Raw genomic sequence first — 19,089 nt, 5'->3', positions numbered from 1 at the left:
AATTACTCCTCACAACATTTAATGCTATACATGGTCTTTCCCCTCCTTAATTCACAGATCTTATTCATCCCTACACACCATCTCTCTCACTCTTCCGACTCAGGTTTACTACTCATACCATGTTACAATCTAAAATCACTGGGTGGCAGTGATTTTAGCACTACTGCTCCAACATTATGGAACTCTACCCCACAATCCCTCCATGACCTCATCACCATACATGATTTCAAAACCCACCTCAAAACATATCTCTTTGAGCTATGTCATTCTGACTCTTAATTGATCTGTTCTCCAGTTTTTTTTTTTGTTTTTTGCTACTTGTAAAGTGACCTTGAGTTTGTAGAAAGGCACTATTTAAAATAAACATATTATTATTATTATTATTATTATTATTATTATTATTGATCATATCATGTCAGTTGAATAGATACAGATTTAATTTGCTTAGGGTAATTCCATAGTTCTTAAGAAATGTGTTACCCTGTCGGCTAGTGCTACAGACCCTCAATGGATTATTTCTCAGTGGTAATATCTGGCAACGTCTGACGTGTTGTTTTAAATAACCTCACTAAACCCCCCATGCTCTTTTTGGAATATATTTGTCTGCAGACATTGTGTAATATATGGATGGAAAACCTCATAGTTGACCCACCAAGTTGCCTTTTGCGCCTTGAACACCATCCACACCTTGAATTCCCTAGAAGCAAAACAAAAGGTTCTGTTAGACAAAGTCAAAACTGTCAATAACAGCATGGCACCTCTATGCATGTTGTGCATTCAAACTAACCATTACATAAATGTGATTGATGGGCAATTGTCTTACCTGCTGCCCAGGTGGACCAGGTGGCCCTTTTGTCCCCACAAGTCCTCTTGGCCCCTGTAAAGAAAAATCATAAACTCCCATTAACCTAATCAAGGTTAAGTTTGTTAATGATTGAATAGCAGTATACAGGTGGTACACTACAGGTGTTATGAGAGTTATGGAAATTTGTTGGTGTTGGTATGTGTATGAGGGTGTTTGTGTACATCTATACACCTGTATTAGTGTGCCCTGATGTAAATACATCCACTTTTCAACAGATTTTCATTCACGACCCAAATTTTCACGACCCAAAAAAGTGGCAACTCCAGTACCATAGTTGTTTATTATAGTAAACAAAATTTGTCCTCAAAATCAAACATCGAAACGTATTAATATAACCATGTACAGCATAGATCTAATAATATGCAATATAATTAACACAACATAGGCTGAATAAGAAAATTAAAAATGTTGTACGAGCAAAAACAACAGTAGAGGTGCATTTTTACCCATGAACCCATTATTAATGCCTAATTTGTCTAGCTTCTATCAAATGACAAATTAATTTGTACCAAAATACTGTAGACTGGAAGCACAGTCTTTGACAGCAACAACAAAAGATACAGTATAAAAATCTTCTTCTCCTCCCTTTTAAAAAATGATGAGCTTATTTATTTTGCTATCCTACTGTAACTATGCAAGAATATATGGTTAGTTACTTAATTACTTGCATTTACCATTGTTTATTCCCTACCCTACATCATTTCTTTGGGGTCACAACTCACCAGTTGAGCACCACTGCTCTAGTATGTATGTGTGTGTTTGCACGGTTGCCGTGTGTGTTTTGTTTTTGTCAGCCTTGGTCTTTGTACGCCGGCCAAGCCACCTGTTCTAGAGACACATCTGTGATCTCCAGGGAAGTGATTGATATGGAAACATAATCATGCAGGCCAGGATTTCATCTCTTTCCTTCACCAATCTCCCAGCTCATCTATCCATCCCCACGTTTATTTCTCTCTCTCCTCTCTGAGCTCTGTGGGCAACGCTCTGTAAAAGCGCTCACTCTGTGCTAAGTCCCTCACTGCTCTGGGTGATCCATTTAAACAGCCCGGGCCCCAATGGATCACAACTCACCTGCCGAGACTTAAATGGAGATTGAGCCACCGTTAATCAGGCTGTGCCAAGCAGGGACACAAGGCTGCCCCTGGGGTGTCAATGACCAGAATGTGTGTATATGTGTGTTTGTCTATCTGTGTTGGGTCGTGTCACTCACAGATTCTCCTGGTTGTCCTCTTGGTCCAACAGGTCCATCTGAACCCTGGAATAGAAAATGTCAATCACCATTCCAGAACTTGCACTAGTTGTGTTCGAAACCTTAAAATTGCTGCCTTCACAAGCAGTATACATAGGTAGAAAGGCACCAAGGCACATCCGAATCAAATATTTGTGTAACATCATGATTAATCAGATGCCTTCATGTGGTTCAGCGGTTGGTTGTTGGAAAGAATAAAATGGTGTCTGACGGAGTAGTTGAAAGTAAATTACTTCATAAATGTCAATTTTTAATGAACCTTTTTCACATTTCTGGGTTTTGGAATGCGAAAGTAAATTAAAGTGGGGTATAGTTCAATAGCATATAATAGATTGGTTTAGTGTTGTGCGATCTTCTCCATAGTCAGATCGTCCTATCGTCAGCCTGTGAGATCGTCAAAACACAATATTATTGCCTGGAGGGGAGGGGCAATTATTTACTTATTTGCTCATTTATCTTTGTCCATCATTTTGCAAAACAAAGATGGAGTTGGTGATAAAGAAAAATGTCACGTCACCTATTTGGCAATATTTAGGTTTTAAACCAGACGAAAAAAGGTGAGCCCATAGATATCACACAGGCAATTTGCAAACATTGTACGCGAGTTGTGCCGGTGAAGGAGTCTCAAACCACAAACCTATGTGTACATTTGCGTGCCAACCACCCTGCTGATGTTGCTAAGCTAGCAACAAGAGAAGCTGTGGCCGGAGTCAGCCATCTATCATCGGAGCTTTTGCAAAAAGTACAAACGAAACAATGAAAGGTGGGCCCAGTGCACAGCAGCTGTCTCCAAGTATATCACGAAGGAGATGGTATCCTATTATACAGTTGAGAAGACAAGTTTTAGAGAACTACTCCAAACCTTTGACAAACAGTACTAGCTGCCGGGGCGCAAGTACTTCCCCAACACTGCTATCCCGATCTGTACAATAAAACGAGGGAGAGCATCACTAAAGATTTGAAAGTGGCTGACTTTGTCGCTTTGACCACAGACATGCAGCATAAACACGACCCCCTACATGTCTGTGACAGTCCATTATATTTTGTAGAATTGGAAACTGGAGGCAAAATGTCTCGAAATGACATTCATCCCGTAGAACCACAGAGGTATGGATGGTTATATACATTTTTAATCATATAATAATAACAGCAGTTTGTTATTGTATTGTTATTAGTATTATTAGTTGTAGCATCATTACAATTTTATGTTAATGTGCTATGCAAAGAAAACGAAATGCTGACAAACGACAATGCCGTTTTTGCCATGGCTCAAACAACAACTGTGCAAGAATGATGTGTCACTTTTATAACAAGCACTCTTGACATAATTTGTGAATATAAGTCTATCACCTTGCAATTTAATTTTGATGCAGGATGTAGTTTTGTAGTCTGTTTTTAAAACATTTTCAGTGTTTCATTTTTATAATCCTCAGACGCGTGTGTCGGTGTCGCAAGTGTCGGTTATATGTGGTGATGTCAATGTGAAAATATGGCAGGGCAAATTAATTGTAATATTAATTTGATAATAATAATAGCCTAATAATAATAATACATTAAAGGGAAAAGAAGCCAAATATCATCTTGATATTGTCAAAGGCATCAGCAATTGGTGATATCTCTTACTATCGTCGATACCTATTATAATCGTCTATCGGCACAACCCTAGCTTCGTTAATATTAATTTCAACATTCAAAAGTTGAATTTGTTATCATTAGTTAATGCACTATGAACTAACAACGAACAATTGTATTTTTATTAACTAACATTAATAAAGATAAACAAATGCTGTAAAAAATATATTTTCATTGTTGGTTCACAATACCTAATGCATTAACTAATGTTAATGAATGACAACTTATGGTAAAGTGTAACCCAAATGATTAATAATGAATATATATATATATTTATTAATTTTTTCCTCTTACTCCTTCATCAGCTGTATTTGAAAACCCTTCGCAGCTGTGTTGACCTTTTTTTTTATTATTAATGTGTGCGTAAGGTAACATAAAAGTTATGTTATAAATATATTATAAATCATTTCAAAATTGAAAAAAAAGTTTCCTTAATTTACGCTGCAAAATAAGGCAGAAAAGCATCATTAAAGTCTGTGAAAACAGTCCAATTTTCCCAACGTGTGATTAATTTTTTTACTGAGAAATAAGCATTGTAGTCATTAAATATTGAATCACTTGAATTTGCTCTAGATCATTAGAGATGACGTTATGGGTCCTTACAAGCCAGTAGAAATTGTCCAATTCACTGACTAGGCAACAAGGCAGGTAGGTTTATTATCCGAGAGTCAGTCTTTAGTGTGTGAGGCAGGATGTCAGAAGAGTTATATATGCAAAAATATTCCCATTCGCTCTCATTCTCGAAAGCTGTGATCAATGTGAATCACTGCTGCATACATTTTGAACTCTGCATAAATTGAACATCCCACTCAGTGCACAGCTTGTCTCTTGCATGCGAAGTACACACCTGGGGCAGTGCAGGGGATCATTAAAAAGATTAATAGTAATCTGATAAAAGACTAATTTTGGGGGTTGCACCAAGCTCTGAAGAACAAAAAAGAAAAGTGGAATCCCCTGCTGAAAAGACTAACGTAGGCCAGTGTGAATTTCCATGCTGGTATGTGCTGGTTTAGAGCTTGTATACTGCACAAGATTTGCTGGTGATTATTTATTCTGGTCTTTTTCAGCAGGGTCTGAATTACCTTGTCACCAGTCTCTCCAGCTGGACCATGGGCTCCTGGTTTTCCTCTGTCTCCCTGAGAAATGTTCAGATGAGAATTACATATGAGATACAGCGCAAAATATAAAGTCTAAATTAGATCAGAGAGCCTATTAAAGTCAAAGCAGAGCGTTTATACACATCTAAATGAGCCAATACCAACCACGCAGTAAACAGACTGTGTAATTTGATTAAGCAGTTCTGTGTTCTCTACTCACTCTGTGTCCTTTGTTCCCTGGAACACCAGGTAGTCCATCAAAGCCCCTGTCACCCTGCAAAAGAGACAAAGATCCATGATCTAAGATTGACAAAACACCCTTTTCAAACACACTCTCCCCCAGTCCACTTCATTAACTAAACTTAACTCAGGCCCTTCCTCGAAGTCATTTGCTTTGCTTCGAACACACAGATGCAAGCAGTGACTATGGGGCAGAGGTGTGTTTGGCATGTGGCAGAGTTTGACAGGCCATCTCAGAGGAACCTTCCCATCTGCTCTGACTCTCAGCCCGCATCCGGTTCTGGGATTTGGAGAGACACGGGAGGACCTCGTGCTTTCTCATCAAACACACTCCTGTTGTGCTAAATAGCTCTGCATGATTTACTTAGTGACAGGTCCCACAGCTGGACAGGACTGAAAGCTCACTATTGTCAGTGTACACAATACAACACAACCCTCAATAGAAAACTGTTCCTTCAATGACTGAAAATAGTAGAATTAAATTCTACGTGTTCACATTCAAAAAGATAGTTCACCCAAAAAATGTAAATTCTGTCATCATTTGTTCACCCTCATGTTGTTCCAAACCCATATGACTTTCTTTCTTTCGTGAAACACATAAGGAAGAATGTTTGAGGCTGACAGCCTCAATCACAAATAACTTTCACTCTTTGGAAAAAGGTCAAATTCTGTCAAAAATCTCCATTTTGTCCTTCTCAGAAGAAAGAAAGTCATACAGGTACTGTATGGAACAACCTGGGTCAGTAAATGATAACAGAATACATTTTTTGGGTGAACTATCCTTGTACTGTAGTGGGTTGCCAGGGTGTTACTATGTGGTTGCTATGGCGTTCTGAGTGATTCTTAGAAAACATTTTTTATGAGACTCCACTGGTTTAATATATGTCTTCAGAAGCGATGCAATCACTTTGGGTGAGAAACAGATCAATATTTCAATCCTTGTTTACAACAAAAAAGTGTGAAAGTGAAAATGGAGATTTACAGTAAAAAGAAAAAAAACTTAATTTACTTAAAACTTAAATATTGTTCTGTTTCTCACCCACACCTATCATATCACTTCTGAAGACATGGATGTATTACTTTTATGCTGCCTTTATGTGAATTTGTTTTCTTAAAAATTCTGGTCACCATTCACTTGCATTGTATGGACCTACAGAGCTAAAATATTCTTCTAAAAATTATTTGTTTGTGTTCTGCAGAAGAAAGAAAGTCATACACATCTGGGATGACATGAAGGTGAGTAAATGTTTTTGGGTAACTATCACTTGAAATATTTTTACAAATCTCTAACCCTAAGTATGAGCAATAGTAATACTGCTGCTGAGGCAGCTGATACATATGGTCAAATACGGTCACATTCCTTATTAGCTTATTTTAATGGGACTATATAGTGACTCACCTTTCCTCCTGTCTCTCCAGGAGCCCCTCGACCTCCATCTGCCCCTGACCGGCCCTGCAAGGTCAAACATAGAACACCACTCTAATATCATATTATATGCATGGCTGTGCACTACTTATGAAATATTCATGAACAGAAAATTTCACAGCACTTCGATACCGTTTACATATTACCCAGATCATTTTATATTCAAGACGATTTATTTCAGGTAAATGGATCACACTAGACCTCTGATATACAATACTACTGATTGTCTTTACACCGTACAAAAATAGGGTTGTAATGCTCAGTCTTATCATAAACTGCTGAATGTCATCTCAAATGCCTGGCTAAATGAGTATAATTTCTGACAAGCTTTATAGCTATTTTTAATAAACTACTAGAAATTGTACAGTCAGCAATCACAATGAAAGCTGTGAATGATGTATGTCTTCCATGTTACAGTAATAAGAATTGTTATTCTAACCAGCGGCAGTTGTGACCAGCGACAAGCGTAAGGACATTTTGTAACACAATTGGTTTTTAATTTCCGCGGCGGTGTCCTGTGTTGCCCTGCCCACTGTGAACTTGCATTGGTCCAAATTCCAGCTTCTCATAATAGATAATTAAATATCAGATATGTTCAGATTGTCTGTGATTCTGCTGTGTTAAACAGCAGTTTAGCGACAGACAGATTGCTTGTCGCTGCAATCTGGAATCGCATTATATCTGGTTAAGATACAGTGAAAATTGGGGATCAAAGTACATTCAGTGTGTGCCACTGGTTGTAAAAATGTTTTGATGTTCAATCTTACCCTCTTCCCTGGTTTTCCATTAAGACCTGAAGGACCTGGCAACCCATGTGGACCCTTAAAAGAGAGGATTAAGATGGTGATAGAGATGGTGAGTCCACTTCACATTGGCTGAGAGGGTTTCTAAAGGTTACTGAATGTACAGTAAAAAGAAAATATAAAAGGAAATATCTTCACCAGATGCCCACTCTCTCCACTGTCCCCTTTTAGTCCACTTGGACCAGGAAGACCCTGGAAACAAACATACAATGTTTATTGTTTTATCGACATAGACTATTCACTGAAGCCAATAATCCCAAAATTCGAAATTTGAAGCAGAGTGCATAGGTTGTGTTGAAAAAAGTTAAAAGACTGAAATGAAATTGAATAAAAAAGATTCCTTACCATTGGGCCTGGCCTCCCTGTGAGACCTAATGGACCTGGAGGGCCCTTCAGTGATAGCTACAAGCAAAGAAAAAAAGATTTCTCCTCATTCTGAGTGTGAATTTGTACTTTATTAATATCCAAAAAGTCCCAAAAATGGCATCTATAATCATTTTTGCCTCTTTAAAAAAGCTGTGCTTCTTAAGAAATGAATTGTAATTCTAAACGTATGTATAAAATCATGACCACTCACATTCCAGTCACATCAGTAATCTAATAAAAAGCTGATTTATTCTACATGGAGAGGGTCCACTCATGGGGGCTGCCATATAAGAATCACATGACCAGCCGAATACTACTCGCTTAATCTCAGTAACAGCCCTGTCATTTGACACTTTCACTCATGGATTAAATTAATAATAGCTTACTGTGAATATTTACATTGGCATCTGTAACTGAAAACTATTGCGTTTGAATGATGGTGCATTCAGGCCACTAGGTGTCAGTGTAAGTCCAACATGACAAGAACAAAAACTTACTGGGTGCACCTTTAAAGATGAGCACAAATTATAGGCAGCCACTTTGTATGCAATAATAATATTGTACTGTTCAGTGTTACACAGTAACTAGATTTTTACATGATCTGAAGGTAATGTAAGAGGTGCTTTATGATGCAAAATCCATTGTGACAATTCTAGGGAGTTGTTGGTGGTTGCCAGGGATGTTGCTATTTGGTTTCTAAAACCCAAAGTATACTTCGGTCAGACGGAAATGCCGAGATTTTCTTGTGTATTCGCCTGGAATTGTTTGAAATAATTAGTGGGTCCACAAGGTGACAACACTCACATTTGAGCAGTTGCTGTCACGAAGAAGCACTAGAAGATGTAATTGCAAGTAAACAACAGGAGACGAATGTGGAAACAACAACAGTGGATTTACACACATCAAGAGCGATAGTGCTAGCATTTTTGGTGGCCCAAGTCAAAAGATCCCACCCTAAGTTTAATACTCTGGTGCCTTGATATGTCTTGGTCACTCTTTCAATGTAAATCCATGGAATTTGTTGCCTTATTTATCATCTGTTTGATCACTAATAGAACAGCTCTCCTCAACAAGTTGGACAATTTAGGCATCATTAATATCTGTAGGACAAACGGTGTGGGACAAGTTACATATCAAGCTGTTTATATCTCTTAAGTACTGTATGAGCAATAGTATTAGTGACGTTTGCCTTAGCAAACCTCAAAGATTATACAGCGCTGCTGAATGAATAAAGGGCACAAATGTAGGTCAGTTAAGTTCAAGTGTCAGAGATAGTTTAGGTCTTACTTTGGTCTGTTGCAATATGGCTTGAGCCTGTGCCTCTTGAGCAGATACCACAGGCCCCTTCTGAGAGTCTCCTCCATAATGGAACTGAGAGTGAAAGAGAGATTTTTCATTAAATATTCATTAAATTAAGTATATATATATATCCATTATAGGGAGCTTTTAAAATGTTTAGTACACAAATTAATAGAGATATACTGCATGCCATTAAGTCTGATTATATCACAGCTCCACCATGTGGCCAAACTGTGTCATTGTCACCAAGGCCCCATGTTTTCAAATGTATAATTTAAATAATTTTCCTCTAGCAAACAAGTCTCAATAATGAGTGTTCAAGTGGTTTAAATGTGTTTATGTAGCAATTGTCATCTTACGGGTAACATCAACAAAGTGCCTGCAGGACCAGGTATCCCATCAGCACCAGGGAGGCCTGGACGTCCCTCTGGTCCCTTGTGGGATAACAAACAATTGTTAAAAATTTACTATTAGAGTATTTCTAAATGGGTATTCATGCACTTGAAGTAAGTAAGGCTTATTATACAAAACAACTACAGCAACTGTTTCATCATTCCCATCAAGTATGTCATTCTCTGGCTATTGCCTACACTGGGGAAAAAACATTTTCTTAATAAGTATTTTTTACCTATATTATCTAAACATCCTTAAAATAAGAAGAATTTTATGAGAGGGAAAATGTCATAAGATATTAAGGCTTTTTTTTAGAAAATATTGTGAATTAAGTATATAGAAGTCTATATTAAGCCTATAGAAAAAGCAAAATAGCAAATAGTTTCTTCATGCTTTATCATAATAAATGACATTTTGTTAGATTTATACTTAATACAATTTAGAAAAAATACACTTAATTTATAGAAGAATTTTTCAGCTCTGAAGGTCCTTTCAATAAAAGTGAATGGTGACCAGACCTTTTAAGCTCCAAAAATCACATAAAGGAAACCATACAACTCTAGTGGTTAAATATATGTCTTGAGAAACAATGCAATCCCTTTGGGTGAGAAACTGATTAATATTTAAGATATTTTTTTGCTATAAATCACCACTTTAACTTTCAGAATGTTAAAGTAAAAGTGAAAGGGGAGATTTATAGTCTAAAAAGGACTTAAATATTGATTTTTTTTTCTCTCACCCACACTCAGGGATGGACTGGGAAGAGAAATTGGCCCATTCTGCACTTTTCGCAGCAGAACCACTGGCCTGCTCGGTTCTCCCGATGGCCATTCCGCCCATGAACGGACCAAAAGCGTGTCGGCCCACCGGAAAAATTCCCGGTATGCCGGATTACTTGTCCAGCCCTCCCCACACTTATCAAATCACTTCTGAAGATATGGATTTAATCACTGGGATCTTATGGATTACTTTTATGCTGCCTTTATATGCTTTTTTGGAGCTTGAAATGTCTGGTCACCATTCACTTGCATTATATGGACCTACAGAGCTGAAATATTATTCTAAAAATCTTAATTTGTATTCAGCAGAAGAAAGAATGTCACACATCTGGAATGGCATGAAGGTGAGCAAATGATGATAGAATTAAAACATTTTGGGTGAACTATCACTTTAATATCTTACGAAAGTTTGCCTCACAGAAAATGTATCTTATTTTAAGGATGATGAAATATTTTTACTGGAAAACAAGACAAAAATAATGATAACTTTTTATATTTTTGCAGTGTAACATTCATCTTCCTTCCTGAATGCGCTATAACACCTTATAATTTTTAAGCCATTGCCCATATTAAAGTGTACTGTGCTGTGTAAAACGTTTAAAAGTTCAGCTAATCAAATCTGTCAGTCACCGGTCCTCTCTGAATAGCTCTTCAGTCTTCAAAAGAAAAGATAAAACCTCCGGCTGGAGTATGTTTCCTTGCCTTTCAAACTTGAAAACGTTATAAGCTCTCTTTAGACATACAAGACCAAGAAGGACTTATAGCTCAAGTGGATGTGCTTTCTCAGACAAACTTGATGATTCACTAGAACTCAACTCTTTTGTGAAGCTGACACAGATGAGAAGTTAATGCAAAACCACCAGAGGCGTTAAACTGAACAGAGACAAAATAATAATGTAACTTTATCCTCACTGTCAGAGGTAAATTATAAATTCATACTTTTTACAGCAGTTGGAAGTCTTCAGTCTGTCTCGCCCTACTAAGGGAACGTGTATAAGAAGTGAGTCACCCTACAGGAACAGACACACTTTCCAGAGCAAATTAGGTCAAACTGTGAGATGAGTCATGGCTTCCTGATGCTTAAGGTCTCAGTAGAGGTCGGGGGTCCCTTAGAGCTGCTCATATGAGTCATATTTTATGTTATGCATTTGTAGATGAGTCCAGAATGTCTCTGTGGATTTGTCTTGTTTGTCCTACATTCAAGGTTCATGCTGGGTCACATGGGTCATGTGAGAATGGGAACACTCACCCTATCACCTGGGTCTCCACTGGGTCCTGGGGGGCCTGTGATGCCAGCAATTCCTGGAAGACCCTGAGGAGTAAACACACACACACACATTAAAATCTGATTAAATTATTATTAAACCAATTAAAATGATTGTGTATTATGTATTTATTTGGTTTGTTTGGTCAAGGACTAATTTTGCCAGACATCACTTACTGTTAACAATAAACATATCCAAATGTACCAAACACTCCCAGCATTCATAAACTTTCATTTGCATCTCCATCACATCTATATGTATATATTACTGTATACAGTATATACATTTCATTTTTGTTTGTTTTTACATTTTGACGGTGCGGCCCGAATTATATATATATATTTTTTCAATCAGACACTCTTTCTGTCTGTGAAACATTTTGCACATTTGAGATTGCTGACATTGGGTTGACTGACATGTCTTTGCAGGATGGGTTTTGGACAGAGACCATGCAATTTAGCAAATTAACAATTGGCAAAGTTAGCAAAATAACTTAAACAGCTAACAGCATCTTTAAATCTGTTACCAAGAGTTGAAACTTTTTGGTGCCAGGTACTGTCAAATCTTTACAGCATTAAGACTTACTGGTGGTCCTGGTGGGCCAGGAGGTCCTTCAAAAAATGTGCCCTGATTAATATAAGATACATAAAGGAGCATTAGCAGTAGCCAAAATACATCAGTGTCTGCATAAGTTTAACTGTACTCTTCAGCACTCACTGGTTCAAGGTTAGCTGGCTCTCCCTTTTGCCCTTTCTCAAATTTGCTGCTCTGAAAGAGAAAGAACAGGTAAAACATAAGCTCTCTGTCACAATTGTTTGGGATAGAATCAGTGGTGTAGCTGTGTCTGAAGAGGTGGGCATACTGTGAATTTATGAACATGAAGAAGAAGAAGACAAAAAGCCTGAATTTGTGTGTTTTTAAATTAATGTATGAGTTTCTAGTAAGAAAAAGCTATATTCAACGTTTTTCCACATTGAAGTGTGCCTTGGACACATTTTTTACTCCTTATTTGTGTGTATTTTAAGTCAGTTGATTGTAGTTTGACACAGAGCAAAAGGTATACCTCTCCATTCCATGTGCCTGCTTTCTCCCTCTCTGCTTGGTCAAAACGGTCCTCATAAACCTCATACTCTTCATATACCTGCTCAAAGCTGTCCGAGCCATTTTTAAAGTCATAATACTCAGTGAGCTATAAATGCACAAAACACATTAACAGCATAGTCAGGGTAATCACCTCAGAAACAGTCCCAGTGTTTATAATCTGAGCTCAGGCATAAACCAGAGACTATACCTCATACTCTGTGATATTGGGGCCAACCGTCACAGTGGAGACCAAAAGTGCATCTTGCTGATCGCTATAAAGGTCTTCACTAAACTCCTCGACCTCTGGTGTTTTAATCGGCCTCTCCTCCTGCACACCAGCAAAGCAAAGTCAGATATAGCACAGTCATGGAAACTGCAACCATGGAGATCCTGGGCACAATTAATGATTTCCATTCTCCTCTAGTTTTGTATCTGAGGAGATACAACACTAAGGCCCAGACATATTGTATGTAATTATGTAAACTCAACTGCTTCTATTCACACAATCTGGATTTAATTTGTTATTGAGTTCCAAAATGTGTCAGAACGCAATTAATTACACATGCGTATGCATTCAATTCTCAACATTGCTGCTAGGGGCGCTATAGCAGGTATTAGCGTAAACTTTCGTCTTCTACTACCATTGCTGAGAAACCGTTTAAAGCGAACCTTGCTGAGCAAGTTAGTGAAAGTTAAACTGTCTATATTTTTATAGCTAGCTACCTGAAAAACAACAATTGCACAAACATTTAAAGGTAACACTACCGCCCCCCTTGAATATTGAGGTTTGTTACTTTAACAGTAATTCATGTAAAGTACATACTACACAACAATAAAGAACAAGCATGTATACAGTATTTTAAGCAAGTATTCGCAGATACAAGTGCTTGGCCAACGCTTTACCGTGGTGGTAACAAACCTCAGTACTCAATGGGGTGATAGTTACCTTAAAAAAACTGTGCCATTCAAATGAATGTGTTATTATTAATGTAAGTTGTTATTAAAATATTGTCTTTAACTTAAAGGGATAGCTCACACAAAAATTTTAATTCACTCCTCATTTACTCAACCCCATGCCATACCAGGTGTGTATGACTTTCTTTCTTCTGCAGAACACAAACAAAGATTTAAGAAGAATATTTCGGCTCTGTATGTCCACAAAATGCAAGTGAATGTTACCAAAATTTTGAATCTCCAAAATGCACATTAACACAGCTTCAAAGTAATCCATAAGACTCCAGTGGTTAAATTTATATCTTCAGAAGAGATATGATAATTCTGGTACCCATTCACTTGCATTGTATGGACCTATAGAGATGAAATATTCTTAAAAAATCGTTGTTTGTGTTGAGCAGAAGAAAGAAAGTCATACACATCTGGGACGGCATGAGGGTGAGTAAACTATGAGAGAATTTTCATTTTTGGGTGAAAATTTCTTAGCAATCTTCTATTCAAACTCTTGCTGCCCCATGACAGTAGTTGGCATGAAAGAGAAAACTCACAATAGAAGTGGAGAGTTCACACTATTGTCCGCTATAGCATCCCTTGCTGTGATGTTAAGACTGCAACATGTACTTGCATCATTTTTTTTATTGCAGTCTTTCATATTTTGAAATGCAACAATGAACAAATCTAAGCTTGCATAGCTACAGTAGAAGCGTTCATGTAATTGCGTAGAGTATGTTTCTGGCCTAACTGTGCTCCAGATCTCCAGGTCACTGCTGAGTACAACAAATGTTAGCGTAATGAGTTCACAGGCATGGGTTATAGAATCATTCTTGTTACGAAGCTGCCTTCAAGTCATAAATTAGATGATTGCTTGCTAAGATGGTGAGTGAGGGGTAGTACCTATTTAGGAGATTAATTAACAAAGGGTGATTTAAGCACGGAAGCCATTTATTCTGGTGGCAGTCGTGACAGCATGAAGGGAAGGGTGAGCAAACATGGCAAAATGATATTGGCATCTGAAGTTGACCTCAGCAAAAAAATTATGATTCATAAGGTAAAAACAACATCTATCAGACCTGTCATTGGTAAATGCATCAAAAAGATGCATGAAAATGGATTGATGCTAGAATAAGACTCATCTTGGGGCAGCCGTATTCATCTTTGTGTCTTGGAGCCCATCTTTTAATCAATAACGCATGCAAGTAAACAGATAAAACTGCAATCTCAGGTTTGGTGGAACACTAGCTCTATGCCAAAACAAGAAAATTATATAAATAGTATCTCATACTCAACTTGTGACACAAATCAAACTGATCTTAGCTGGGTTTGCTGGTCTTGGCTGGTCTCCCAGCCTGGTCAGGCTCGTCTGGTTTGCTGGCTTAAGGGTTTAAGACCAGCTAGAACAGTTGAAGACAAGCTTGACCAGGTTATGAGACCAGCTAGATCTGGTTTCCAACTAAACTTTTTTCAGTAGGGCAGTATCACTATTGAAATGAGATATAATCCATATGCATTTACTAAATCTAACAACTACTTCTACAATATTAACAATTCCTTTGTGACCATGGTGACTCCGTTTCACTATGTTTCAAAGCAGTAACATTATTGGGGATGTTAGAATGGCACAGGCTGGTTAGTACAATGGATGACTGGGAAGAGAAGATTTCGGTGGTTAAAATGAGTCAGTGATTGGTGAGGAGAACAATGGGGAGGCAGGAGGACGTATGGGCAACCACACTGGAATGCTATGATCTACCTCCACCTCCATCTTTGGGTAGTCAGGAAGTGCAGGGGGCGATGCAGTATGGTCGTCAAGATTTGACTCAGGAACCGCAGTGGGCAGTAAAGTGGGATCCTCCTGATAAGCATCAGGTTCGTGAGTAGGCATGTCAGGTATGGAGTCCATCTTGTCAACAGTTATCGCAGGAGTATCAACAGGTAATTTTGGCTGCTCTGTTTTAGGGGGTGTGGGCTGCTCTGTTGTAGCTGGTGGAGTTCCACGCTGAGGTTCTTGGGCCAAATACTCCGGGAGCTTAGAAGACACCTCAAGAAAACCTTGTTCTAGAGCTTCTGCCTCCTTTTTCTTCTTCCGGGATTCTTTTTTGCCCCCTTTCTTAGATGTCTTATCCCTCTTTCTTTTGTTCTTTTTGCCCTTTCTGTCTTTTTTGGGGTGTTTCTTTTTTTCCTCTGGCTGATCTTTCTGCATGACTTCATCAAGGTTATGGATGGGAGTGGCCTTTTATAGATGGGAGAGGAGTCAAAGGTTGGGTGGGGTGTAGGTGAACAAAATTAAAAACTGTGAGACATTTGAGACATTCTGAAGGTTGGAAAAGCAAAAATGGAGAGACATAAATGGTACTGACACTCAAATATAACACAGGAAATCTCTGCATAATTTATCCATTATATAATGAATGTCACTAACTGATTACACAAGAAAATGTATTATTCTCTTCGCAATTTAGGTCAGAGTTCAAGTTGTTTGCAGTTCAGATATGCTGTATTTTATCAGCTTACAGTGGTCGGAGTTGAGCTGTTTTTTGAGCTATTATGATAGGCCCTGAGTGAATGGACATGATGAGGCCTGTTGGGGGGATGGGGGAGGGGGATTATATGAATAATTTGAAAACCAGACAAAGTGTTGAGATGCCAAATCGGCCAGAACAGAATCGGATCAGTATGAGCAGTAGTAATAGGTCAGCTATGCTGATGAATCATGTCATTAGTCTCTCAGCTGTAGTGAGAATGAGATAAAAGCCAATTGGCTCTGTCTTTCACCACACTTGCACACAAATGGGCCTGGGAGCTGCATGGTGAAATTATTGTTTCTGATGACCTTACATGTTCCTCCCAAAAGGCCACAGAAAAATGCTAACCCACTGACATGCTAACACACTGTGCTGACTCACCCACAAGTGCATGTTCAAAACACAATTCATCAGACGCACAAAAACATGATAAAATTCTCCACATACATTTTTTCACATGTTGAAAAGAAATAACCGACTATCTATAAGGTCAAGCTGTTGATTTGAAAGACTATATATTCATGGGCCGTTCTTACAAGATGCCTTCTTGTATTCGGTCAAAGTCCCTTTCAAAGCATGTCAATCCATTCTGTGGTCATCTTGGGAACCCTCCCAGGCAGCTATTTTTTATGGATACAAGCGGCATAGTACACCTCCTATTTAAAATGAATGGGAAAAGACTAAAATATCCTAAACAAAATCAGCTAACAGATTTCAAATCAGCATTAAAATCTGACAACAATGGTCTCATAAATCATGACTCTTTAGTTTAGATCAATCAGCTAATTCACAGGCACATACTCAAGTTAACTGACAGACAATTTCAGTATCTAAAAGGTGATTGGCTCTTTTACCTTTAATGCAGGACTTTCTTTTCTACATCCGCCATATTGGTTGTTCCAATTTCTCCCATTAATTTCAATACAAGTGCTCTATCTCAGACAAAACAGTCTACAATATTCAATATTACAAAATTCGTTCTACAATATTTTAGAATCATTGGTCTATGTACACATGCACTAGAGTGGTGTCTCTGTCTGTTACAGTGTTTCACAGCATTTTTTAGATGCTATGTCAAATAAAAAGAGTACATTTTGTCATTCAGTATAACGTATCAATGCCAGTTTCTTATACTGGATTAATTAGATGAATATGGTGGAGCACAAAAGGTGTCCAGGGTACATTTTACCACAAAAAGAAAAAGAAAGAAAATAAAGTGTACTATAACCATTTTTTGAATACGTTTGAGGATAATTAAGCCAATTTTTTCCCACCAATTCTCATTACTGTACTGCAGAAAAAAAAGATGAGCATACAGTATAAATGTTAGAATATTTACAGGTATACATCAAGGTAGCGCTTTAATTTGCCTTCTATTTGACAATAAAGCAATGGGAGAAACAGGAGATATGGGAATAGGAAAAGAGACACTGGCCGGACTAAAACGTGCATCTCTGCAAGAACACCACAGCTCGTATTTGCTACCAATGTGCCACAGCTCCAACTCATCGTAGCTTTTTGTTTATTAGCATTGAGCACTTCTGGCCTCAGGAACAAACAACTTTATTCGTATGCATACCTGTCCTGTTAATTGGCTTATAGAAATTAGTGCTCTGGGAGCATAGCCAAAAAGAGCAAACAGATAAATGTAAATGTGGACATGTAAAGCCAAGGCATATCAACCACACAGAAATGTTGACAGCGGTCATCACAAAAGAGACAGAGAGGAAAAAAATTTGGTTTTTGTAAACCATTACAATTTATTATTGTCAGGGTAGAGACCAGGAGATCGGAGGTAAGTGGTTCAAATATAGTTTTATTCAAGTATAGAAGGTGAAAGGTAAGTATCAGGTGACTTTTCAGGTGCTGGTTTAGTGAAGATAGTGCGTTGCACGGAGAACAACTGGAAATCCAAATGACTTGGATCGTAGAACATTCACTCTGTATCAGTTTGTTAACTCCTTCTCTTTTCTAGGAGCAATCGGGCCGGTTTGATCAGATCTCAGACAAGGGTTCAGGAATCGGATAAGTGATCTGGAGATGGCAGAACAACAGTGCATAGGGTTAGTATGAATCAGGTAAGAAAATGGAATACTCAGGTTTTCAGGATCGACGGAGATATCAGGACTCAGGGAGAAATGGTCTGTTCCTGTTGGAGGCTTGACAAAGACTGGATACAAGGTGAGTGTTTTTATGAGTTGGCTGATGAGGTGATAAGTGATGACCAGGTGTTTGTGATTTAGAATTCTGGGGAGAGTGATCTTTGAGTGGTGGACTGCAATGAACTTGACTGATCTCTGACATTACCCCCTCCAGAGTCAGCGCCAGTGGACCTAGTACCTTGACGTCATGGGGGTCTACCTCGGGTCGTGGAGCAGGCCTTTCAGGATGAAGTTCGTGGAATTCTGTGAGTAACATGGGGTCGAGGATGTCCTTCGAGGTACCCAACACCTCTCTTCTGGGCCATAGTCTTCCCAGTCTACCAGATATTCGAGTAGACCCCTACGACGTCGGGAGTCCAGGATTTCTCTAACAGTATAGATGGGGTCGGCTTCGATGGGAGGTACTGGGGGTTGTCATCGTGCACTAGGTCTGTGGAGGGAACAGGAACAAGTGGATGATGGGGTTTCAAGAGTGAGACGTGGAATGAGGGGTGGATGCGATATTGGGCTGGTAAACGGAGCTGGTAGGTGACTGGGTTAAGTTGTCTTACAACGGGAATGGACCAATGTATCTCGGACTTAGTTTACGACAAGGGAGTCTTAGACGGATGTCTCTGGTCGAAAGCCAGACCAGTTGCCCAGGCTGATATTCGGAGTGTTACTGCGGTGAATGTCTGCAAAGTGTTGTTGACGGTTCAAGGCTTGTTGGAGATGATGATGAGTTTGGTTCCATACCCTCTCACTGTTTTGGAACCAAGTGTTAACTGCGGGGACTTCAGATGACTCACCGGACCATGGAAACAATGGTGGTTGATAACCCAGTACACATTGAAATGGTGTTAGATTCGTGGAGGTTTGTCGAAGGGAGTTTTGAGCATACTCTGCCCATACTGAGATATCGGCTCCAGAGATGTTGATTCGAATGGCAGAAAGTACTGAAGGAAACGACTGACA

At 38.6% G+C, this 19,089-nt stretch overlaps 1 protein-coding gene across 1 annotated transcript in view; it reads right to left on the bottom strand.

Annotated features, from left to right (window-relative positions):
- The window catches only part of LOC127652489 (collagen alpha-1(XI) chain-like), a 93,299-nt gene that overhangs the window by 37,487 nt on the left and 36,723 nt on the right, over positions 1–19,089 (bottom strand). The window contains exons 6-22 of the mRNA XM_052138636.1: positions 15,202–15,681; positions 12,706–12,825; positions 12,478–12,603; positions 12,132–12,182; positions 12,000–12,041; positions 11,399–11,461; positions 9,337–9,411; positions 8,966–9,049; positions 7,658–7,714; positions 7,451–7,504; positions 7,277–7,330; positions 6,483–6,536; positions 5,064–5,117; positions 4,829–4,882; positions 2,076–2,120; positions 824–877; positions 653–697 (exon numbers count right to left, since the gene is read on the bottom strand). Of these exons, the coding sequence (XP_051994596.1) occupies positions 653–697; positions 824–877; positions 2,076–2,120; positions 4,829–4,882; positions 5,064–5,117; positions 6,483–6,536; positions 7,277–7,330; positions 7,451–7,504; positions 7,658–7,714; positions 8,966–9,049; positions 9,337–9,411; positions 11,399–11,461; positions 12,000–12,041; positions 12,132–12,182; positions 12,478–12,603; positions 12,706–12,825; positions 15,202–15,681 (1,512 nt within the window). The remainder of the gene's footprint in view (positions 1–652; positions 698–823; positions 878–2,075; positions 2,121–4,828; positions 4,883–5,063; positions 5,118–6,482; positions 6,537–7,276; positions 7,331–7,450; positions 7,505–7,657; positions 7,715–8,965; positions 9,050–9,336; positions 9,412–11,398; positions 11,462–11,999; positions 12,042–12,131; positions 12,183–12,477; positions 12,604–12,705; positions 12,826–15,201; positions 15,682–19,089) is intronic.

This window comes from Xyrauchen texanus, chromosome 12 (genome assembly GCF_025860055.1).
Source record: "Xyrauchen texanus isolate HMW12.3.18 chromosome 12, RBS_HiC_50CHRs, whole genome shotgun sequence".
NCBI classification, from domain to species: domain Eukaryota; kingdom Metazoa; phylum Chordata; class Actinopteri; order Cypriniformes; family Catostomidae; genus Xyrauchen; species Xyrauchen texanus.
This window is presented reverse-complemented; position numbering and strand designations above follow the sequence as displayed.